This window comes from Monodelphis domestica, chromosome 4 (genome assembly GCF_027887165.1).
Source record: "Monodelphis domestica isolate mMonDom1 chromosome 4, mMonDom1.pri, whole genome shotgun sequence".
NCBI lineage: Eukaryota > Metazoa > Chordata > Mammalia > Didelphimorphia > Didelphidae > Monodelphis > Monodelphis domestica.
Window position 1 is genome coordinate 40,218,410 of NC_077230.1, and position 25,917 is coordinate 40,244,326.

Here is a 25,917-nt window from a genome sequence, read left to right on the forward strand (position 1 = left end):
GGAAAAGGAAAGGAAAGGAAAGGAAAGGAAAGGAAAGGAAAGGAAAGGAAAGAAAAGAAAAGAAAAGAAAAGAAAAGAAAAGAAAAGAAAAGAAAAGAAAAGAAAAAGGAGGGAGGGAGGGAGGGAGGGAGGGAGGGAGGGAGGGAGGGAGGGAGGGAGGGAGGAAGGAAGGAAGGAAGGAAGGAAGGAAGGAAGGAAGGAAGGAAGGAAGGAAGGAAGGAAGGAAGGAAGGAAGGAAGGAAGGAAGGAAGGAAGGAAGGAAGGAAGGAAGGAAGGAAGGAAGGAAGGAAGGAAGGAAGGATTTATGGAACTGGTACTAAAATTCAGCCCTACTTGGGAAATTTCATGGCTTCATACACTGAATTGTTGGTGTAAACACCACCTTCAGACAGAATGGTTTGAAGCTTTTATTCTCCCTTCTACTACTGTTTGCCATTGTTGCTTATTTTCTGGAGGTCTTCAGTCAGTTGACACATATATTAACAGTCTACTATGTGGCACATGTTGTGCTATATACTGGGCTTACAAATACAAATAAATCCTTGCTTTCAGCAAGCTTACATCCTACTAGGAAATGTCTGTAGGAGCAAAAGTCAAAAGCACCAAAGTAATTTGAGAAATTGTGTTCACTGGATCTAAAATTTTAAAGGACCTTATCGAATCCACTCATTTTATAGATGAGGGTATACAAGCCCAGAGACACTGATCAACTGGCCCAAGATCACACAAAGAATGGACTAGATCTGGGATGAGTTTCTTAAGAAAGAACCCATGCAAAGATCACCAAAATGCTACATAGAGGGTGTTTTTAAAACAGCCCTGTGTTGGGAGACAGAATTTGCCAACAGCAAAGAACCATAATAGTTATTTTTTCAAAGTCTCATTGTTTACATTTTTAGACACCATTGGACCAAACCTGTTTATACCATTTAAAAATTAACTCATTTGCCACTAAATCAGATATTTAAAATTCATAATAATACATTTTCCCTTAATTTTTTTCAAGAAACACACAGAAATCTCTGAAGTATTCAAATTAATATCAAGGTCAAATCTAGAGGTATAGCCAAGCCTGTGTTATATTGAAAAGCAAAAAAAAGAGTATATTACCAGACAAGTGCAATAACATGACATCCTATGAAAAAACTGCTTTCAAATGACATCTTTAAAACATACAGAAATGCCTGTTTTTTCATCATGTTTTGGTTTAGATTTTTGACTTCTTAAAGTCAGAGGGCTAAAACTTATGAGGTCTATTGTTCAGATCTACACTTTGTTACATAAAAATAAAATACAAACAGATCATGAAATTCCATTATTTATTTATTCAAAAAACAGTTCAAGATAGTAATAACTCATCTGGGTCATAACTCTCTTTCCCTGAGTCATCGGACTTGCCCCACATCCTGTAAGTGACTATCAACAGTTTCAGTGCTAAGTGAATTCATTAGAGAGGATGCTGACACTAACTGGAAAGAAGCTTGCCTTTAATTACTCTAGTCTCTCTGTAATATAACATTTCTAAGACTGAGCCACATAGCTCTCAGAGGAGTAAAAAGGTCTAGTTTCTATTTTTATATAATTTATTCCTAGTTTAGTTGCCAGAGTTCTCAGGAGTAGGGAGGGGAATGTTCCTTAACTTTCTTTAGCTAAATGATTTGAGTTGATTATTTCCTCTGGCCATTATTACAGTTTTTCATTCAACAAGAAAATGCAGCTTGGATATATTACCCCATCTTTTACTTCTCTTTTAGAACATTCTAATTCAAGTGAAGTAACATTTATTAAGGGGTTACCTAATGTATACATGGCATTGTATACATTAATAATATACAATAATCATTTTCAAGGAAAAATACAAAGTTTAGGGAAGACAGCCTTCCCTACCCTCCATCAGTTTCAGTAATGGAAGTTGACAATGGAAAGAAGTCAAATGGGAGCAGAGATTCAAAAAAGGGAAATCACACAAAGTTAGATTCAAATGTGAAATTCCATTCCTTCCAATATTTCTCCTGAATAGCATTGAATATGAGAGGTATTGTACCTATATGGCCCCAGAAGAAACAAACATCAAAATGAGAAACTTTACATTTCATAAGCCCCAATTTGACAAAGATGAGGGAAAACTTGTGTGACAATGCACAGAGTGCTGAATCGAGAATCAGGAAGATTTGAGTTTGAATCCTGCCTTAAACACTTACTAGATGTATGACTCTAGACAAATGACTTAACTTCGCTCATCTTAGGTTCCACATCCATTTAATATGGGTAATAAATAGCAACTATCTTACAGCATTTTGTGAGTTAATATATTGAATATTAATTATTATATTAAAACTACATTGCAATCCTTAAAATGCTTATATAAATGTTAGCTAGCATTTTATAACTCCCAAGTTTCAGGTACAAAACTGATGACCTGTTCACTGTGGTAAATGATTTTTCCCATCCCTACCTTGCCACCTACAATATATTTTTGAAACACACCAAAATACTATCATTGATTTCCTTGATAAAACTTCCACAGGATACAGGAGACTAGGATCTTGTGTTGTCTCTGTCATTACATAATAACCCTGGGTAAACAACCTCAATCCTCTAGATCTCTTCTGTAAAATGAGGAGATTAGACTAGATCAGAGGTTCTTTTTTTCCTCATTTTATTTTTAGTTCCAATTTTTTTCCCTCCCACCCCCAACCCATTTAGAAGGCAAGAAAAACAAAGCCACTAGAAATATGTAGAGTCAAGCAAAACAAATTCCCACATTAGCTATGTTCCAAAAATAAAAAAGGAAAAGAAAGGAGGGGATAAAAAGAGAAAAGATGACAGCAAAAGCTTCAGTTCACACTCTGAGTCTAAGATAGCTCTCGCTCTATCTGGAAGTAGGCAGTATGTTTCATCTTGAGTCCTTTGGGTTCAGAGTTTGTCATCTCAACTTAGATCAGAGAATCTTGACCTGGGAGCCATAAGCTTGTTTGTTTGCTTGTTTGCATATTTTTGTGACTGTATTTTCAATATTATTGGTTTCCCTTATAATGCCATAAATTTTCTTTTATTAATTTAAAAATATATTCTGAGGGGGCAACTAGATGATTCAGTAGATAACGAGCCAGAGCCAGAAGATGGGAGGTCCTAAATTCAAATATGGATTCATTTGATCCTGGGCAGGTCATTTAGCCTAGCTTTTATCACTCTTCTGACGACTGACTCTAAAACAGAAGGTATGGGTTTTTAATAAATGAATGAATGAAAACATATTATGAGAAGGCTGCCAAGATATTGTCCATGATACACAAAAAGGTTAAGAATACTGGACAACATGGTCTCCAAGATCACCTCTAGCCATATGATTGAAATTCAAAGTAGGTATCTAGTTCCAAAAAGCTTATCAGAGTACCTGCTAAGCTCCAATAATTTGTACACATCAGAAATTATGTCACTTGTACCATAATCATATTTATGATCACTGTTAAACTGTAGGGAGGAGGCCCCCAACTTTAGGTGATCTCTAAGACCTCTTTCTAGCTCTAAAATTCTTGATCCTATTTATCTAAAATTGATTTGTGCAAAAGGTACCTGGAGGTATCTGAGTCCCTACCCAACTGCCCTCTGATCCCCAGTCCTTGAGAAATGATTAAGCCTGTAGAGCACAAGACATTTAAAGCAGCCCATATTATAGTCATCCCTTGTTACATCTTGGTTCATTTATTGTGACTTCATTGTATTGCAGGTTTTTAAAAAATATATCTAATTCTGTTTTGCGGAGTTTTTACCATATTTTGCAAATGAATACTGTACTGTGCACAAAGGAAATGCAGTTTGCCAACCTGAGATTGTACACAGCACATTATTGGCTGATGGAATGAAAGGTGACCTGTCAACCACAGCACTGTGTTCTGAATCCTGGGTGCTGATTGGCTCAGTGACTGTATCATCAATCTGTTTTCTCTCCTTCCACTTCACAGATTTTCACCTATGGCAGGGGTCTCTGGAATGTAACTCCCACAACAGATGAGGGATCACTTATTCCAACACCTCCTTTTACATCTAGGTAAACTGAGGCTCTGAAATGAAAAGACTTACCTGCTGGACTGCAACATACAGTTCCCATAGCTATATCAAACTCTACATGTCCAAAACAAAATTCATTCTCTTTCTCCTTAAACTAACCTCTCTTCTCCTAACTTCCCTAGTTCCATCTGTCTCACAGAATCACAGTCATCTCTAAGCATTTCACTTTCACTCATTCCCAATACTAATCAATTGTCAAGTCTTGGCCCACCACATTTCTCACATCTGTCCTCTTCTCTCTACTAAAACCACAATCACTCGAATTCAAGCCATCATCTCTTGCCCAGACTCTCACAGTAGCCTCTCAATTTATGTAATTTACATCTTGTTTGTACACAGTTTGTACATGATCCTTCCCACTAGACTCTGGGTTATTTGGAAGGACTGTCTTTTTATCTCTTTTTGTATCCCCAATGCTCAGCACAATGTCTGATACATCAATGGAAATTAATGCATTAATTAATTAATTACTGCCTTTTAATTAATTAATTACTGCCTCAGTAATTAGCCTCCCTGTATCCCAGTCTCTCTCCTTCTCCAATCCCTCCTTTATGCAGCTCCCAAATTGATATGTCTAAACCACAGGTTTGGCTGTTTTACTTTTCTGCTCAAGAAATTTCTTATTGCCACTAGCATCAAATACAAATTCCCCAACAACTTGGTCCAAGTCTATCTTCCAGGCTAATCACAGATGACTCCCCTGAATGCACCCTGTACTCCAACCAGACTAGCCTCCTTGCTGTTCCGTGTACAGGGCTTTCCTTTGCCTCAGCTAAAACCTCCACATCTAGAATGTTTGCCCTCCACATGTTTACTTCTCGGAACCCCTGCTCAGCTCAAGGGCTGCCTCTGTCAAGAGGCCCTTCTTGATTCTGTCCATTGTTAGATACTCCACTCTACCATGAAAGTTCTTTGTGTACATTGTGTGTGTGTGTGTGTGTGTGTGTGTGTGTGCACGTGTCTTATATTTACTTATCTATGAATATGTTTTAACCACTCAAGAGAACATGAACTCCTTGAGGAGTTTGCTCTTGTATTGGCATTCTCAGATTTGGGCACAGCACCAGGCATCCACTTGGCACTTCATAAATGCCAATTGAGTTCAGCCTCCTAATTACCTAGTGAAGGAGCCATTGCAAATGTTATTACTCTATTTCAGAAATGAAGAAACTGAATCTCTGAGAGGTTGTGATATGCCCAGAGGCATGGAACTACTAAGTGTCAGAACCTAGATCAAAAGCACAGTGGAAAGAACCCTGGATTTGGAGATAGGGAACTTGAGTTTGGATGTCAGCTCAGGCACCTACTCACTAGGTGATACTGGGCAGGTTGCAGCTGCTCTGGGCTTCAGTTTCCTCATCTAGAAAATGAAGGGGTTAGATTGGATACCTTCTAATCCAACTGTGTATGTGTGTGAAAGAGTCAGAGACAGAGGTAGGGGGAAGGAAGGAATGAAGGAAGGGAGAGAGTGAGAAAGAAAGAAAGAAAGAAAGAAAGAAAGAAAGAAAGAAAGAAAGAAAGGAAGGAAGGAAGGAAGGAAGGAAGGAAGGAAGGAAGGAAGGAAGGAAGGAAGGAAGGAAGGAAGGAAGGAAGGAAGGAAGGAAGGAAGGAAGGAAGGAAGGAAGGAAGGAAGGAAGGAAGGAAGGAAGGAAGGAAGGAAGGAAGGAAGGAAGGAAGGAAGGAAGGAAGGAAGGAAGGAAGGAAGGAAGGAAGGAAGGAAGAAAGAAAGAAAGAAAGGAAGGAAGGAAGGAAGGAAGGAAGGAAGGAAGGAAGGAAGGAAGGAAGGAAGGAAGGAAGGAAGGAAGGAAGGAAGGAAGGAAGGAAGGAAGGAAGGAAGGAAGGAAGGAAGGAAGGAAGGAAGGAAGGAAGGAAGGAAGGAAGGAAGGAAGGAAGGAAGGAAGGAAGGAAGGAAGGAAGGAAGGAAGGAAGGAAGGAAGGAGGAAAGTAGGGAAGAAAAGGAAAGAAAAGAAAGGAAAAGAAAAGAAAAGAAGAAAAAAGAAAAGAAAAGAAGAGAGGGAAGAAGAAAGGAAAATATATGTTTTTAGTCTTCAGACTCCATGCAGATGTAGAGGATGAGAAGTTTATAACCTAATTCTAATTCAGTTACTACCTTCTAATATAAAAATGTCATCCTACTGTTCCTGGACTCTTGCAAGATAAACTAAGGATGCATTTTTTCATTTATTATAAATAATGTTATAAATGTTCATTAAGTCTAGTTAAACTAATACTCACTACTAAAACTTCAGATACATTTATTGGAATATATTTTAAGACAAAGAAAATGCATTTAAAAGTAATAATAGCTTACATTAGCATAGTGTTTCACAAAAATTATTTCATTTAACCTTTGCAAGAAGCTAATGAGGTAGGTAGTACAAATATTATTACCACTCAACATGTAAGGAAAATGAGATTCGTGAAAATTAAGGAACTTGCCTCAAGTCATATACGCAGATTTGACATGTTTGCACACACCTGTAGTCCTGCTACCTGGGAGGCTGAGAGTTGAGGGTCATTTGAACCTACAAATTCTTAGCTAACCAATTGGTATCCAGACTAAATTTAGGATTGAGCTCCCAGGAGGGAGCCACTAGGCTGCCTAAGAAGGGGCAAACCATCTCATATCAGAAACAGAGCAAAATTAAATAAAACTGAGTTGATGAGTTGAGATTGAGGATTTTTAATTTGTTCATTTTCTAGTTTTTTTAATTGTATGCCCAATTCATTGCTCTCCTTTTTTCTCTATTTTGTTGATATAGGCACTCAGGAATATAAATATTCCCCTGACAATTTTTAGATTGGGTTTGTGAGTGGTGACTATACTTCCAGGCCAGGGCAGGCTAGGGATATCTATTCCTACATACACACATCACATATCTAGCAAAAGGTGGAAATGGATTTTGTACACCAAGTTCTCTTACATCTAAAATATGTCAAAGGGGGAAAATGAAAGCCAATATTTGAGAACAACCAAAGGCTTATTAATCACATTTTTTAAAAACCAGATAAGTACCATAAGTATATAATGTGTAGAAATCACTGCCCCAAACTGAAACTAAGATTCATTCACTGGCTTCTCTAAGAGTTTGCTCTTCAATTACGAGTATAGTCTTCCTGATGTAAAACCTTGACTTCCAAAAGAATTTTATTCCAATAAGAACTTTCTTGGAAAGTAAGCATAACAGATTTCTTTTATATAGTAAAAAAAAAAATACATATTTGTATAGTGCCTAATGATGCCAAAGATAGCTATACATTTATAGCCAAGGCAACATTTTGTGGACAAAATCATCCTGAACCCATTTAAAAATATTTATGTATTAAAATAAATTCCTTTTACCTGTTTGAATATACACATTTCCCAAACAGTCAGTTCATAGAATTACCGCCTCCACAAGATAGTAATTTTTCAGGACAAAATCAAGTGGTAATTAAAAAGGCAGCAAGAGGGAACTATCTGAGGGAATAACAACCTAACTATCTGTTTCATGCCTGTCCATTATAAAGCCTACCCTATCTTAACATTCAGGCACAATCCTTCAATATTCAAAGCTCATTTCACCCAGAAAGTAGGATAAGAGAGGTAACAATTCTTACCATAAGTAGTTTCACAAATATGCAAAATGGTGAGTCTCTTCTCCAGAGAACCTTACTTTAAAAAGCTCAGACTCAGACTCTCCTTCTTTGAATGTGGCACCAAGATATGCAAATAAGTTGCCCAACTTACCCCACCCTCCCTCCAAAAAGCCGCAGCAATAAAACCAAGCTTGCAAATGTTATCCTGAAAAATGTCCATATTAAATTTCAGGTATATTTTATTTATCAAAACATAGATTTCCTTTAAAAACCTACATGGATTTTTAATGAAAATGCATTTGGGCGCATTTGTACCTACAAGCAGATGGAGACTTAGTACTTTCTTTGACATAAAGTTAAGTATAACCAAAAAAAGTCAACAAGGATATTCTTTTCGACTCTCACCACAGCTTCCTGCCTTCTACATCTCCATTGGTGAGATGCAAAAAGTAAAAGGCTTCAGCTCCTCCTGTACTTTCAAGTACAATGAAAAAAAAAAAATCATTCTGGTTTCTGCCAACGTGCCTCCCATAGTTCCTTATTTTAAACAAAAAAGCACAGGCTTCTTACATCTCAGTTGCACTTCAGTCCAACTTGTGGAATATGTGTGTGCATATCTATGAGTCTTTAGATGGTTGACTCCATAATCTAATAACTCTCTGGGTCAGGAAATTTATAAAGGTTTTACTCAGTGAAAAAAAATGAGAAAGGTCCAGGAAGGCAAACTATTTCTAGGTTCTCTCACTTCTACCATCATTCACCCCTAATTTCTGCCACAGCCATACGTCACTGCTATGTTTCCTGCAGTAGCAGAGATGTGCCCCGAACACCAGAGCAGGACTGCCACATTTAAATATTCTTCAGGCCTGAAAAAGAGTATTCATGGTAATCCACAGAAAAGGACATCTCGTTCATGCCCATGCCGTTTATTCAAAAGCAAAGCTTCTCCTTACTTTATGCTGCTCTATGATGTTTAGAAAGGGGAATTCACACACATACAAAAATAGGACACATCTGCTGGTGATAGATGGTTGTGTTTCTGTTACATGTTTACTTCTGTGAGAGGAAGGAATAATACAGTGGAAAGAATGTTGGATATGGAGTAGAAGCCAGGCTCCCATATTTAATGTCTATGTAACCTTTGACAAATTTCTTGCCTCAGTTTCCTCATCTGTAAATTGAGGAAGTTGGATCAGATGTCCTCAAAGATTCTTCCTAATTCTAAATCAATAAACCTTAATCCTGGAAAGTAAATTTCAAATTGAAGAACACTTATTAATCATCTACTATGTGCAAGGCATGACCCTAAAGATGCTAAGTCAAAAGTCAAAGAATCCCTGCCCTTAGGGAGCTTACATTCTAACGAAGAAGACAATACAAACCTAAGTAATACTTTCACAATGAATAAGTGTGAGTACAGCTGGGTGGCTAAGCGAATGGAGAACCAGGTCTAGAGACAGAAAGTCCTGGGTTCAAATATGGCCTCAGACACTTCCTAGCTGTGTGACCCTGGGCAAGTCACTTGACCCCCATTGCTTACTCTTTAACCACTCTTCTGCCTTGGAACCATTGATTCTAAGATAGAGGGTAAGGGTATTTTTTAAGAATTAATATGAGGTCATTTTAGGAGGGTGTGCACTAGCCACAGGGAGGACCTGAGAAGGTTTCAGGTACAAAGTGGTACTTGAGTGGAGTTTTGAAGGAAATCAGGGATTCTGAGAGATGGAGGTAGATGGGAAAATACTTCAGCATGAGGGGCAGTCAAAGCAAGGAGATGAAGGAAATATCTTATGGGTGAAACAAAAAGGAAATCAGCATGGCTGGTTTACAAAGTGTAGGGAGGAGAGTAACATGCAAGAAGATTTGGAAACAAAGAAGACAGACCTTTTATTTTTTTTTAATTTGAAATAATGTTTTGGCTTTCAGAGTCACAGGAAGGTTAGAAGTCTGGTGTGGGGCTTCTGACATTAGATATACCCAGGCAACTAAAGCAAGAAAAAATTGATAAGAAGTAGAGGTACTGGCTAATCTAGGACTATACAGGTTATTTATTAGATTGGATTTTTGCCCCTCACTTTTAATTAGTTTAACCTGGTGTATAATCCCTGAATTTGTCACTCTCTTTTTTTGATGGTGTTAGTGCCTTTCCTCTGCTAATTTTCTATTCACTCTGCATATAGTTTGCTTTGTATATACTTGTTTGCGCGTTGTTTCCTCATTAGATCATAAGTTCCTTGAGAGCTGGGACTATCTTTTGCCTCTTTTTGTATCCTGGTACAGTGCTTGACATTTAGTAGGCACTTAATAAATGTTAAATAAATGTTGATTGATTGATTGATTGTTATACAAGAATGAGAAGGGAAAGAAGGAAGGGATGTTAGACAAGTACACTTAGAGCATTCACTAGAAATAAGTTCTTTGGGGTCTGAAAGTATTTGGTCCTTCAACTCCCAGATATCTAGCATATGTGAGACTAAAAATGAATGAATACTCCCAGTATTTAAATTTACAGGATTTAATAACAACAGTGAAAGAGAAAGGGGTTCCTTCAGCTGAATGAGCAGAGCAAAGAGCCAGAGACCCACACCTGCCATGCTCAAGCTAAAGCAAAAGCCCCAAAAGCCCTGCAGTGTGGGTTTCAGCAGAATTTATAAAGAAACCCATGCCAGGGTGCAACACAGGGACGCAAGATAAGGGAACCCTAGGAAGAGTAAAGAATGCTGGGAAATGAAGTCCCCCAACCACAGTATTTTTTGAAAACCCACACATACTAGGAGGATCAGAGAAGGTTTCTTATAGAAAGAGGTACTAAGTTTTTGTTTTTACCAAACCTGTTATTTCACTGGCATAGGGAACTTCCAGTGATGAAATTCCCTCTACCAATGTGTATCATTGATTGTTCTGAAAGGAAAAGTCTCCTCTGTCTAGATCACTGAAAAGGTAAGGGATTTATCTGAGGTTAAGCTGCCCAGTGTCAAGAGTGGGACTTGAATCTGAGACTTCCTGACTCCCAGGCTAGCTCTCTATCCACTAGTATGCCTAATACACAAGTATAGTAGAAGAAGGAAAGAAAATAAATGCAAATGCTTTTATTTTAATATCACCTTATAAGGGGTTGGGGAAGATCCATTTCAACTATATTCTAAATGGAAAGATGAAACCATCTGCCTAAATAAAGGGTAAGGCTCTTGAAACTATCATAAGGCAAAAATGTATCCTGACACATTTTATATTTTTCTGACATTAGCCAAGAAAGTATATGTGTGTGTATACACACACATATATGGGATTACCAAGCTCACATATTTTTATTATTAAAATATTATATATTTTATTAATGTATTAATACAATATAGAATAATATACAAGATGGTGATGATTATATATAATTACATATTATATACATATGTTGTATATAATCTATAAACATATGTAATTAATATATATTCGACATATTTTTAAAATATGGTTTAGTCTAATAAGTATTTCAAAAGACAAAAATGTTGCCATTCTATATTACATAAACAAGGAGTATTATGTATTCAGACATAGAAATGATGCTTCATGGGAATGAATACATTATAGTTAAGAATGTCTATAAAAATGTCTATAAAAATGAAATTCTACCTCATTAAATGATGGTTTGGAAAAAGATCACACTAACTATAAAAAGGAGACCATTTGAAACAGGTAGAAGAGAAATCAAAAGCACAGCAGTCCATTCTGTCTATCAAAAAGAATATCAACTCAGCAAGTAACCTTTTTAACCATCAATGCATTTTGCAACAAAGCATAATGAGATTAATCCTCAAATTAGACAATTGTGCTCTGTAAGCAACAAACACAGTCACAACCAATTTTAGTAAATTGTACACACACAAAAAAAAACACCAAAACAGTTTCACTTTGTACTCACTCTTACAAAGTTGTCAGGGAACAAACCTCTTCTGCCTTTAACCTGTCCTTCCCACCAGCCTCCATCTTCCTTTTTGATATTGGTGATGATATCACCCACACTGATTGTCAGCTCATCATCATGCTGAGCTTTGTAGTCAAACTCCACTATCGCCTCCACTGGAACAGAAGCAGAATATCATGATAGAAGTTAGTTAGCATTGATATCCATTAGTAAAAATACCACGGAGTCCAAATTAAATTAATTCCCCAACTATAAATACTCAAAATATCACTGCCATTATGGTGGCAGATTTGGGGCAATCCCAATGAACTAAACCAAAAGAGCCACCAAAAAAATACTAACTGGTAAGATGAACATGGTGGCCTCATTGATGGTTAGTTATGTGGGCAACATGCTTAAAAGGATGGGAAGATGGAAAATCCACACCTTCAACCAGAGCTCTATCGTAAGGAAGAAGAGGTCATATTCAGCCAATTGAAATAGGAGAGAGAGAGATGGTAAAAGTAGCCAGCTTAGTAGCAACCAAAGTATGCCGTACTATCCTGGGAATCTTCTATCTAGGGGATAGATACTGAACAGCCTAATCTTGCTATCCTTCTGACAGTAAGACCCAAATCTTATATTAATGGTCCTCAAACTTCTTTTTGTTCATGGCATATCAGTATTATAATCATCATCATCATCATAATTATAATACTATATCAACAACTAGCATTTATATAATACTCTAAGGTCTGTAAAAAGCTTTTCATATATTATCTTATTTGATGTTCACAACACCCTAGAGGATAGATGCTATTATTATCCCCAATTTACAAATGAAGAAAATGAGACATAGATTGAAGATAGCTAGTTATCATCTGAGGCAAGACTTGAATACATGTCTTCCAGATTCCAATAGCAGAGCTGTATCTACTATACCAACCATCTTGTAGCTCACAGGTATTTGACATTTCTGCGTGATACGACACCACTACCCACAAATTATTCTTTGCCAAAAGGAACAAAGGAACCTTGAATGTTTAAACTAACATAAAAAAAAAACAATTTCAGTGCAGTTGGGGCTCTAGATCTATTACCTAGAGCCTTAGGATTTCCCTACCTTCCCTCTTTTTCTCTCTATTGTCTCCATGACTTAAAAGGAAGAAGAAAGTTTTGCAACTCTGAAAATAGAATTGTTATTGTGACTTCTCCAATGCCAGGCCAGGAAGCAGAAAAAAAAAAGCATCATCTCTCAGCTTCCATTCCTGTCTCATTTTGCTTCATTCAGTTCCCAGGCCTTCTGAGTCCCCTAGAGATTCACTAATGTTGTGGAGGACACATCAGCCAAAGGCAGAAAGTTTAGATATTTTGCTAGCCTGAAATATGATTGGAGTTAGGATGCACTGATGTAGGTCAATCCTTGGAAAGAAGGAAAGAAAGGAAAGGGGGAGGAAGATGAGGAAAAGTGAGGGAGAGGGAGAGAAAGGAAGAAAGAGAAGAAGACAGTGGCAGGGAGAGGAGAGGCAAAGGGAGAAGAAGGAAAGAAGGAAAGAGAGAGACTAATAGACAGAGGGGAGAGAAAAACAAAAGAAAACAGTCTATATGACAGTGAGTGGTAGACTATGTCCAATTCTGCTTATTGACTATGCATGTCACAAGAATACAATATCTTATTCAATCCACACATCATGTATATAAAATAAAGAAATATTATGAAAATGAACACTAACTTAGAAATTAAGAGATCCAGATTTCAGTTATAACTCAGCCACTAGCCAATCACGTAAACTTAGATGACCATGGGCAATTCACTTATCTTCTTTTGACTAAGTTTCCTCATCTGTAAAATGACAGGATAAACTAGAAGATATCTTACATACTACCACCACTAAAATTCTAAGATTCGTTGGAGTCAATCTTTGAAAAATCTGTATTTTTTCTTTAAACCCTTACCTTCTGTCTTGGAGTCAATACAGTGTATTGGCTCCAAGGCAGAAGAGTGGTAAGGGCTAGGCAATGGGGGTCAAGTGACTTGCCCAGGGTCACACAATTGGGAAGTGTCTGAGGCCAGATTTGAACCTAGGACCTCCCATCTCTAGGCCTGATTCTCAATCCACTGAGCTACCCAGCTGCCCCCAAAAAATCTGTATTTTCTAAAAATGTCCTCTTCCACAAAGCCAGATAGAGTCATATTTATTTCTATAGGATATTGCCAAATATAATACAATCCAACAACCACAAAGCTAAGGGGATTCAAAGACAAAAATGAAACACCTATCTCCTCTTCCCTCAGGAGTTTGCCATCTACAGCGCCACACTGATTCACTATAAGTTAAAAACAAGATTTCCTTTTTGAGAAAGGTACTATACTTCCATTCTTCCACAAATCAGTGGAATCATCTATTGATTATTGGGGGACCTATTATCTAATTTATAACCAATCCAATACCCTAGGTCACTATACACCCGCAGTCCCACCAACAAATCATTCTCCTGGCCACTGCACTACTTGTTACTCTCCACCAGGGGGAATGCAAGGCAGAGAAAATTAGGTAGAACTCAAAACAATGTCATAATTCTGGTATAAGAGTCATTGAGGAAAGAGAATAAGACTCCTAGCTAAAATGGATTGTGAATGGTCTTGGTGAACAAGAGTAAACTATACATGAGATCATACTTTTCTCTATAATCCAGCTTCACCGGACTATTTGAAGTTCCTTGAACATGACACCCCAACTCCAATCTCTATGCTTTTGCACAGGTTGTCCCCTATGCCTGGAAAGTTCTCTTTTCTCACTCTCACCTCTTAGTTTCCCTAACGTTCTTCAAGACTCAACTCAAAGCTCACCTTCTTCAGGAGGTCTTTCATTATATTATATTCATTATGTTATATTGTATTATATTATACCACCATATTATATTATATTATATTATGTTATCTTGTGTTGTTATATTTATTATACTTATGTGACATCTACACATATGTATACAATATGTAAATAACTAGGTATATTTCCTTTGATATAAAGCATGTTTTTATATTCAACATATGTGTGAATGTAATTATGTACGTGTGTATGTGTGTATGTATGTATGTATGTATGTAAATAGGGCAGCTGGGTAGGCTAGTAGAATGTGAGACCTGGAGTCATGAAGACTCTTCCTAAATTCAAATCTGGCTTCTGATCTGTCTGATTCTGGGCAAGTCACTCAATCCTGTTTGCCTCAGTTTCCTCATCTATAAAATAAGCTAGAGAAGGAAATGGCAAACCATTCCAGTATCTTTGTCAAAAACATACAAATTTTAAAACACCAAGTAAAGTCCAAAGAGTCAACATGATTGAAACAACTAAGCAACAACAGAAGTGAATTTAAGCTTTCTCCTCCAAACTACATCTGGCATCATGATTTCCCATCAGCAGAGCCACCATTCATCCATTCTTCTACAACAACTTTGCATTTTTCTTTGAGTTTTCTTTACTCTCATCTCAAGTCTACTCCCTAGATATTATCTCTACACATCTCTTCCTCTGTCTCTCTCTCCCTCCCTTTCCCTGCCTCCCCCCATTCATGCTATTGCCACTCTTTCTCTATGCTATATTCACAGTTACCACTCTCTTCTCTGAATTCACATTGTTACCACTCTCTCTTCTTCTGTATAAACATTGTTATCTCTATGTTCCTCCTTATTCACATCATCATCATCCTAGCCTAGGGCCATCATTACCACATAGAATATTGTTAACAACCTCCTAATAAATACTATTTTTAATCTGCCCTCCCACCCTGACCAATTCATCCTTTATACTATTGTCAGATTAATCTTCCTCCTAAATCTAATCATGTCACTCCTTTACTCAAAAATATTCAGTGGTTCCCAATTGCCTAAGGAGTTTAAGATTTCTGTCTGATGTTCAAGATTCTTGACATTCTAGAGCCACTCTATCTTTCTAGTTTTATCTCATATTACCTCCCTCCATGGACTCTGATCTAGCCAAACAGCTATTCTTTGCCCTTGAAGATCTAAAGCATTCTATCACTTTGGTACCTCTGTTCATCTCTATCTTTGCTATATATTCCTTCTACCTTTGTGTCTACTATTAAAGGGGAAAAAAGGAAAAAAAGGGGGGGGGGGAATCCAGTATTTAAAGCCCTATCTTTCCACTATGTAAGAGGGTAAAGAAGCACTTGAAATCAAGAGAGCTAGGTGAGGTTCAAGGCAGAAGGATTATTACTGCTTAGGGTCCAGGGAACACTTCATGAAGGAAGTATCATTTCAGTTTGGCCTTGAAAAACAGGTCAAAGAATCTCAACAGTCACAGAAACTGGGCTGGGTGGAGGGGGGTGCAGGGATGTAGGCAAAGGCAATCCAGTTAAAGGCAATGATATGGAAATGAGTTTTGAACAATGATACATGTAACCCCCACCCCCACCAACTAACAATAAAGAAAGGCAATGGTATGAGCAAAGACAGAAATATCAGAGGGTACAGGATGTTTGTAGAGGAGAGAGAGCCAAATTGTTGAATGTCCAGCCAGAGTTATAACAATAATCAATATTCAATAATCAACAGAAGCTACTGAGAATATTATCAGAGCTCTGCATAAGGAAAATTAATCTGTCAAAAATATATAGAATCAATTATATAGGAAAGAAAATAGAGGCATGAAAACTAGATCATTGTAATAGACTAAATGGGTAGAAATAAGGACCTATTGAAGGTTAAAGACAAGAATAGAGAGGAGAGGGTGGATCAGAGAGTTGTTATGGACTTGCACTAAAAGCAGTACTTAACAACTGATTGAACACAGATTTAAAACAAAGCACTATAGCCTAACTACCCAGTATTTTAATACATCAGGTTTTGTTCCAAAAACAAATTACTCAATTTGTCTGGGGCACCATGCCTCAAGCCTTAGTCCCCAGACTTTCCAAATAAAAACACATGCTTACATGCATTTAACCCATCAGTGCTTGGGATATGCTGTAATCAAATGATACACACCCTGTGTCTTTCAGTTACCCTTTGGATCTCCCACAATTCTGATTACTCAGAGGCAATAAATCATGGAAGACCAAAACCACAGGATATCACCAGAAGACTATGAGAGTTTAAAGAAAGTACCGTGAAATTTCTCAAACACAAGCTAATCTTTTTTTCCTACTCAAATTTAATTCTGGGTCCAGTTCATCTTCACAGACCATCCATGATACATATAAGTCCTAACTGACCAGATCAATCTAACTGTATGTCATTTTCCAAGCAAATGGGAATCTTCATCCACTTGCTTTTTCCTAAGTGGATCATTAAGCTGAATTCTGAAGTGTCTGTGAATGCTATTTAGGAGGTTTTGAGGTATTCTAGGGAATAATAATAACGATGAGAATAGTAACAGTCAGCATTTATATAGTACCTACTATATGCCAGGCACTGTGCTAAGCATTTTACAAAAATCATCTCATTTGGTCTTGACAACAACCCTATGAGCTAGGTGCTATTACTACCCCCATTTTACACTTGAGAAAACTGAGGGAAATGAAGGGTAAGGGACTTGCCCAAAGTTACAAAGTAAGTGAAGCTAAATTTGAATTCAAGTCTCCCTGACACCTGTTATGGGCAGGAGGGATACCCTTTGGGGTTCGGGAAGGATGCCTTTTGCAAGCATGCAATGACTCCAAAACTTAGCTTAAAAACAAAAAGAGATTTATTAATTTAGAAAGTAATGTTGAGAGGATAGCAAGGTAGAACAGCAAGATGGGGAGCAGTTCCCTGGGAGGACAGCATGAAAGGAAAGGCTGTTCCTCCATGGGGACAGCATGGATGGAGAGGCTGTCCCCCAGACGACATCAGTTCTGGGGATTTTATACATTCTTCACAACAGTTAGTCACTCAGGCATGAGATGGGGTGATTATACTGGGGTCTGCCTGGGGACATAAAGATTCCTTAGTTTTAGGGGACAAACAGATGTCTGATAGGATCGAGGTGTGGTCTGAAGGTGCATCTTTCTGTCCATCTAGAGGATGATCAAAGGAAGATAGTCATCTCAGGACCCTAGGTGGGGTCACTGGGTGTTTTTAGTATCATTGTCAGAAAAACAACAAGGGAGTTCCCTTGACAATAGTTCGCCTGGGTTTCTGGGGTACAGTGCCCATGTCAATTAGTGCCCCGTTTCTATTTTAACTTTGGCACTGCTCATGGTTTCTTTCTGCCCTTCTCTGCCAGGTGACCAGGATATAATTTGTTGCTTCTTTGACCCCTGATGCTTTCTTTCTATTTACCCTTCATGCCAAGCATCTGCTTTAAAAATTGTTAACCTAAGATGCCTATCATTATTTCTTCTACTCTTATTGCATATATACATGTATGCATCTCTAGAGAAGGGTTCTACCTGTCCTGCTCTCATATTAAAGCCCCTTAAAGAATTCCCCACTTGGAAGGAGTTACATTTTTGATAAGCAAGAGGCACTATCCATGGCAAATCCTTTTTTCCAGCCTGAGTTCAAGCCAGATAGGGACTAGCCAACCCAATTAAGACAAAGGGAGAAGCATGCTTGCAGGCCTCTCCTGTTGGGAAGCGATCAAGCCTAAGAAACCTAGGAGAAAATTCAGTTGGATTTTTTGTTTGTTTGTTTGTTTGTTTTCTCTGATTTTAAACAGCTGAGCAAAACAAAAAAATGATAAGGAAATTGACTTTTTATTACCCTAAATTCCAACACCAGGTGGCAATTGGACATATTTTATGGACAGAAGCTCTGTACCTTTTAGATTTACTCTCTCACCAGGATCCCAGTTCTCCAAACTCTATTCTTCACTTGGATTTTAAGGCAAAGGGACCTCCTAATAAAACCCAGGTGAAGATGGGGGGAAAGGAAAACACAGGGAAGCTTTTCAGTTCACTGATCAGATCTGCCTTCCTCCTCTACTGCAGAGAGGAAGAAGGATTGATTCTGAACAGAAAAACTGGTGAGACACCCCTATTTTGGGGATTTTTAAATGTCTTACACTTTTAAAACTAAGGTTTTTTTTTTCTTGTAGAACTTGTAGAACAACCTATTAATTATCTTCTGTTTTGAGGTAAACAGGGAGAGATAAGAAGACCTGATAAATCTCCTTTCCCTGTCTGCTAGCCAAAAGGAAGTAATGCTTAAATTTGTCTAGAGGTATTTATTGGTATTTTATTTCAAAATTGTGATCATGTATAAATAACATCCTAATTTTAATTTTGTCAGACAGTGAAATTTGTTTGTATAGAAAAGCCACAGATTGGTTTTGTAAATAAAATAGGTTTTTAGCAGTATAGCCTTGAAAAGACTGCATTCCATCCTTATCTACCTTTCCATCATAAGAGGTTTTAAAGAAAAAAATTTGTTAAAGTGTTTAAATTTACCAAAAATGGGTTTTTGTTTAAAATTATCAAATGGTTTTCTTCTCAATGGTTTTCATCCCAGTGTATTACAGTTGGACTAACTTTATTATTAAATTTAATTTCTTGGTCTTGAAAATAATCAGCCTGCTTGTCAAAAGGCTTGCTTTAAGGTTTACAGTCCTTAGAAGGTTTCAAATCTCTAAATTTAAAATAGATCCTGTAATACTAAATGCTTTGTGAAATGTTTTAAATGTTATGTGAGTTGCTGTTGAAATATGTATTTTAAATATTGTTTGGATGTAAACAAGCTCATTGTAAACCTACCATAGATTTTGTTCAATACTCAGTGGTTACCTCAGTTTACCAATTTGTTCTATGAACTGAAATTTATAACTGATGAGTACTATGCTAAAGATACAGTATTTCAATGATCCTTTAAATCAGAATTCTTTTGGTTATCGATTAGCAATTGAAGTGATACCAAGGGAATGTTTGTTTGACTTATGATGTTGTAAAAGCAAGTCAGAGAAGGTAAAGAGTTATGTTGGGTTTGAATTCAGAAGAAAGAGGGACTTTGCTCTAAAGTCCATAAAGCTTGAGTATGTAGATTTGTGAAGGAAGAATGGAAGTTGTGTTCTGTCTTTTTAAGCAGAGGGTTTTGAAGGAAGAGAGAGAGAGAGAGAGAGAGAGAGAGAGAGAGAGAGAGAGAGAGAGAGAGAGAGAGAGAGAGAAGGTGAAAGAAAACAGATAGATGTTTTGCTCTCATAATTGGATCTTTAACTTAGGGATCATTTCTAGAAATGATGTATGTAGTTTTGGAAAATCAAAATTCCTTAGAGAGATTCCTGACTGGTCTTTTCTTGGTTCCTTCAGATGGCCTAAGGTCAGGATATGATCTAGCCTTGATTTGTATTTACTGTAGAGCTAATGAATTCAACATTCCTGTTCAGGTTTTATGACTAAATTGTGACAACTTAATTATTGCCAAAATATATAAGAATAATTGCTATAATGTAGACTCATAGGCTTTAAGGAATCCTTAGAGAGGGCAAATGGTCAGAAAAGCTTGTTTGAGGGTATGGAAATTTGTTTTTGGACTGCTAATAAGCAGAATTTCTCTGAGCTGTTAATGGGTGAGACTTGTCCTTTAAGGAAAAGAAGGCCTCTGGCACCCAGTGGCAAGTGCCACTGGAGAGAAGGTCCTAGGATGGTTATAGAGAAGGCAGCCCAAGGCTCACTTTGGACTGAATTTTCCTGACCATCTAGACTGCGAATCCTTGAGTGAAACAATAATGGCAGTGCCAGCCTTGCTTCGTACATGAAGCTACTAACTGTCCTTTGTGACATGAGGAGATATTTTCCCGTTTGGACCTTCTTCCTTTGTGACATCCCCATAATCAGCACATAATAAAAATTGGAAAATTAAAGTTTCCATTTCCCCAAACAACCTATTAGGTTAGTAAATGAACATTCTCAAACTGTGAGGAACATACTTTGAGAAGTAGGTGAAGTTTATTAATTGATGGCTTGTATTTGCAGCCTTAAGTGAAGTTTGGATCTTGAGCTTGGAATAACTCAAAGCTCTCCTGAATTTTCCCCAGAATCTGGAGTAAAGACATTCATCTGTAAAATATTGTTACTCAAGTGTTTATAGATGTTATAGTTAATATGTACTTTGCAAAAGGATATTCTTTAACAGAAGCATCACATACCAACTCTGCAAACAACTCAGGAATCCAATTTCCTAAAGGGATCTATTCCTGTCAGAAGATAATTTCTGAAGAAGTCTGTTGGCTAAGATACCCAAATGCAAATGTGTAATGCCAATTGTTATTGTAGTAATTTTCTTTGTTTCTATCCCCCCAGTCCTGGTTTTCTACATTTCTATCTTAGGGGATGACTCTCCCTTTGTGACCTGTCTGCTGATCAGGGGAAGCAGTCGCTAGACATACCCCTCACATCTCCATGCAAGTTTCCAGCTACCTAGGACCCAGGCATTCACTGAGGACATGTCCCCAAGGCCCTGTGCCCACAGCCTTTCCTTCCCTGTTATCTTCAACCCCTTTTACTTTAGCCTTTAACTACCTGGCCATAACTATTTCTTTCCTTAAATTTTGGGTCTTCTCCTATGTTTTAAATCATGCATACCCAGCCAGCCAGACATATAATTCTCTGATTCATCTCTCTAGTTGCTTCTAGGGTAAAAACACTCATAGGAGTCACTCAGATGCCACCATAACCTTGGCAAGCATCCCAGCCTGATGCTCTGGACATAGCCTACAGTCAATTCCTCTCGCTCCTAATGTTAGGCAGGGAGATCTCTACGCCCATCCTCAGCTCTGAAGAAGTTACAGAAGACAGATCACTGTCCTGTTTTCCCTTACATATTAGGAGAGGGGGGAGATGACATGGGCACTGTATCCCAGAAACCCAGGCAAACTTGTCAGGGGAACTCCCTTGCTATTTTTCCTGACTCTGAGACTAAAAACATCCAATGACCTCTCTAGGGTCCTGAGATGACTATCTTCCTTTGATCATCCTCTAGATGGACAGAAAGATGCACCTTCAAACCACACCTTGATCCTATCAGACATCTGTTTGTCCCCTAAAACTAAGGAATCTTTATGTCCCCAGGCAGACCCCAGTATGATCACCCCACTTCATGCCTGAGTGACTAACTGTTGTGAAGAATGTATAAAATCCCCAGAACTGATGTCGTCTGGGGGACAGCCTCTCCATCCATGCTGTCCCCATGGAGGAACAGCCTTTCCTTTCATGCTGTCCTCCCAGGGAACTGCTCCCCATCTTGCTGTTCTACCTTGCTATCCTCCTGGCCACTCTCAACATTACTTTCTAAATTAATAAATCTCTTTTTGTTTTTAAGCTAAGTTTTGGAGTCATTGCATGCTTGCAAAAGGTATCCTTCCCGAACCCCAAAGGGTAACCTTCCGTGCCCATAACACTAATCAATATGTAAGGATCTCTGCAGGTCACACAGACTTTGTTTTAAAAAACATAAACATTATCTATGTCTTGTCCTATTTTTATGTATTTTATTAACTATTTCTCAACATCTTAATCTGGTTCAGGCAGCATTCCCTGACTCAGGGTCAGACAACTCTGCCCTACATCACGATTCTGTCTCTGGTGAATCAGCATCTAAACCAAACCTGACCCCAAGACTTCAGAAAATGATTGAATTTCCTGAACTTGTCTTTTCTTCTTCTTCCCCAAGGTATTTCCTCCTTTCCACACAGGGGAACAATAGGAAGAGGCTATGAGGGAGACCAGACAAAATGAGTAACTTGCTCGTCCCGGTTTATGTCTTATTTTTTTTTAAAGATTACTCCAATTTGGGGACAGCTAAGTGGCTCAGTGGACTGAGAGCCAGACCTAGAGACAGAAGGTCCTGGGTTCAAATTTGACCTCAGACACTTCCTAACTATGTGACCCTGGGCGAGTCAGTTAGCCCTCATTGCTTAGACCTTCCCACTCTTCTGCCCTGGCACTAATACACAGTATTGATTCTAAGATGGAAGGTAAGGGTTTAAAAAAAAAAAGATTACTCTAATTTTAATTCGTAGTCTGTGTGATTATGGACAAATCACTTCAGTTCTTTAGGCTTCATCTCCTACCACCGAAAGGTTATATTAGGATAATAAGATCCATGGTTTAGAGATAGATCACAGAGATCTTTTCATCTGACTTTAGAAGGCAGCCAAGTGGCACAGTAGAGAGAGTGTCAAGTCTAGTATCAGAAAGATTCATCTGGCCTCAGACATTCATTAGCTTTGTCACCCTGGATAAATCACATAACTGTATTTGCCTCAGTTTCCTCATCTGTAAAAAGAGCCAGAAAAGGAAATTGCAAACCTATCCAGTACCTTTGCCAAGAAAACCCCAAATGGGGTCGCAAAGAGTCAGACACAACTGAAGCAAACGAACAACAATATTCAACCCACCAACCCTCATTTCAGGCAAAGATTTTAAGTGTTCTGCCCACAGTCATGCAAGAAATGAATGGCAGGGCCGGAATTGAACTCAGGTCTTGTGATTTAAGTTCAACTCTTTCCACTGCACCAGGACTTCTCACTACTCTGTCTACTCTAAATCTTATAATAGTCGAATTTCTTTTGCTTTATTTTAGCACAGTTCTAATGTTAATAGCATGGTACAAGGGAAGAAGTGGTACCCAAAACAGTTCTGCTATGTATAACCTTGGGCAAGTCACAACTTCTCTGGGTCTCAGCTTCCTCAAAATGAGATGCCTGTATAATATTTATAGGGAAAGATGGGTGGATATGAAGAACAGGAGATAATGAAGGTTTGTAGCAGGGAATGGAGGAGTTGAAGGGAGAGAGGGAATAGGGCTGTTGGTAAGGCAAAGGAGAGAGATGCCCCCTGCTGAGAGGCTATTTTGAACAAAATGAGGTGTCCAAGAAATGAGCCACTTATGATAGCCTGTGGGGATGGCTTCTCTATGGATTGATGCTGAAGATGCCCCAGAGCAGATAAACATGGACCCTCCTGAGGGACAAGCCTTTCCCCAGACTTTGGTTGCCCAGCAGGGGTCCGATAAGGACCTTTTGTAGTTGGATGACTGAACTGAGGTTCAGCTCCCTCTATGCCTCAGGAAAGGTAGTCCACTTATCTGACTGCGATATTCAAATAAATTTTAATAATCAATTCAGATTGGAGAGGTATCAGGGAAAAGGGATGTACCTAAATAAGGTTGGAGTCTTTCTCAGCTTTGGAGCTGAGGCCAGGCCTCACGGGCTGGTGGAGGGTTTCTCTTATTCCTGTCTACACTATATATGTGCTAGTTTTCTTAATTTCAGAATCTTAGCAGTAGACAGCAAGCAACAAGAAAAGTTCTGATCTTCAGAGCTGGTTGGGCCTATCTCTTTGGGCTGAAGGAATCAAAGCACTCCTATCCAGACTGGGAAGCCAAAGCTCCTCCCACTACCCCCACCAGGAAGGAAGTGCTAGTCACAAGACCCACTGCCACTCCCAGTTGCCCCTTCCCCCACCAACTGTCAGTCTTGACAATTTCTTCTCTCTCTCTCTAATATTCCCATTGTTGCTTGTACTAACACAGTGGCAGAAAGTCCAGAACTTGTTCTAGTTTTCCTTTACACAGATATGTCAGAAGACCTCCAATCTCCCTTCCAGCTCTAAATCAATGACCTGGAATCATCATGGTGGTGAGGACTGAACCCTGGTGGCTCGGCTCTAGCAGACAGAAGTGTCTCCATGTCTGAGTGGTCTGCCTAAGTGCCGGAAAGTTTTTAGGTACCCAGAACTGCCTTTGTCAGCATCATTGAGGCAATGAGTGCAATGCTCTCCTGATCATAATCAGTTTAGCAAACTTCATCTAAACCTATACATGCTGAGGTAGCAAGATGCCCTAATTACAAGGTTTTTGTGATTCATGGAGAAGGAAAGGGAGGGTGTTGCAATATGGATCACTCAAGGATTGACTGGCCTCAAGTCTGGCCCCAACTTGGTTCCTGTGATAATAGGGACAGGCAATAAAAATCAGACATAAGGTAACAAATAAACATTTATTAAGCACCTACTGTGTGTAAAGTACTGTGTTAAAAGCACTTTGCAGATATTATCTTATTGAATCCTCACAATAAACTTGAAGGTGGATGATACTATTATTATCCCCATTTTACAGTTGAGGAAATGGTGGTAGACAGAAATTTAGTGACTTTGCTAAGGGCCACACTACTAGAAATTATCTGAGGTTAGATTTGAACTCAGATCTTCCTGACTCCAGATACAATGCTCAGGTACCATCTAACTGCTTTTAGGCAGAGAACCATATCTACGTATTTACAAGGGTCAGAGAGTCACAGGCTTGTATGCATGTAATAAACTGAGTAATGAACTGCTTGACTTGTAATCTTTTGAGTACTTGTACACCACCCACAATCTCCTCAAAAGGCATTGTGGATGAAGAGTGTGGGATTTAAGTGGTCAGAAAGACTTTGGTTCCAATTCTGCCTCTGACACTTACTAGTTATATAACTTCTAGCAAGTCTCTTAACTTTCTTGTCTCACTTTCCTGGTCAGCTGTCCATAGCTCATAGGAGGTCTCCCCAAAGACACTGAATGATAAAGGCAGCAAAGACTATCTTTTCTCTTTGCATACACAAACTTTATTTTAACCTCTCTACTTCCCTTTTCTCATGGTAATATGCTGTAGACATTGTATTAACTTAATAAATACTTTCACTAAACTGAATATCATTCACTTGAACTTCCTGCAGATAAACATTTCTTTGTCTAAACATTTTTTTACCACCCAATTACTCTCCTTTGGACTGGACTCCATCATGCTCCCAAGAAAATCATCATCATCATCATCATCATCATCATCAGGATATTCATCATCCTATGAGACATCAAGGGCAGCTAGGTGGCACAATTGGATAGAGTGTATTTATCTTTCTGAGTTCAAATCTGACCTCAGACTAGCTATGTGACCCTGGGCAACTCATTTAACCTTGTTTGCTTTTTTCCTCATCTGTAAAATGAGGTAGAGGAGGAAATGGCAGACAACTCCAGAATCCTTGCCAAGAAAACCTCAAGTGGGGTCATGAAGAGAAGAGTCAGACATGACTGCAAAATGACTGAACAACATGACACCTCAACAGCTTTATTACTCATACCTCATCAGTACCCTCTGACAAGAGGGCTGGAGGGCAGAGCTAAGAATTCCTCCCAAAGTCTCCTTTTATAAAGGGCTCCCAAGGAGTAACCTCCTGGGTTGCTCCACTCATGCTGTCTTGCTTGCCAAAAATGCAACATTACTAATAAATCTCTCTTTACTTTTAAGTTAAGTTTAGAGTCTTGCATTCTTGCAAAAGGTATCCTTCCTGAACCCCAGGGGTACACATCTGCACCCCACAACAGTAGGATACTTAGATATAGGGAAACAGCACCCCCCTAGCCTGTGCCCAATTCCACCTTATCTCAACCCTAGCCAC

General features: G+C 38.5%; 1 protein-coding gene across 10 annotated transcripts in view; it reads right to left on the minus strand.

The window, feature by feature from the left end:
• The window catches only part of SH3KBP1 (SH3 domain containing kinase binding protein 1), a 505,965-nt gene that overhangs the window by 422,428 nt on the left and 57,620 nt on the right, over positions 1–25,917 (minus strand). For 8 of the 10 annotated variants that reach the window (XM_007493470.3, XM_007493469.3, XM_056793310.1 and 5 more), the window contains exon 2: positions 11,567–11,724. The exons of 1 other annotated variant lie outside the window; for it this stretch is intronic. In XM_007493470.3, the coding sequence (XP_007493532.1) occupies positions 11,567–11,724 (158 nt within the window). The remainder of the gene's footprint in view (positions 1–11,566; positions 11,725–25,917) is intronic. One more of the 10 variants, XM_056793309.1, reaches the window with a different exon arrangement.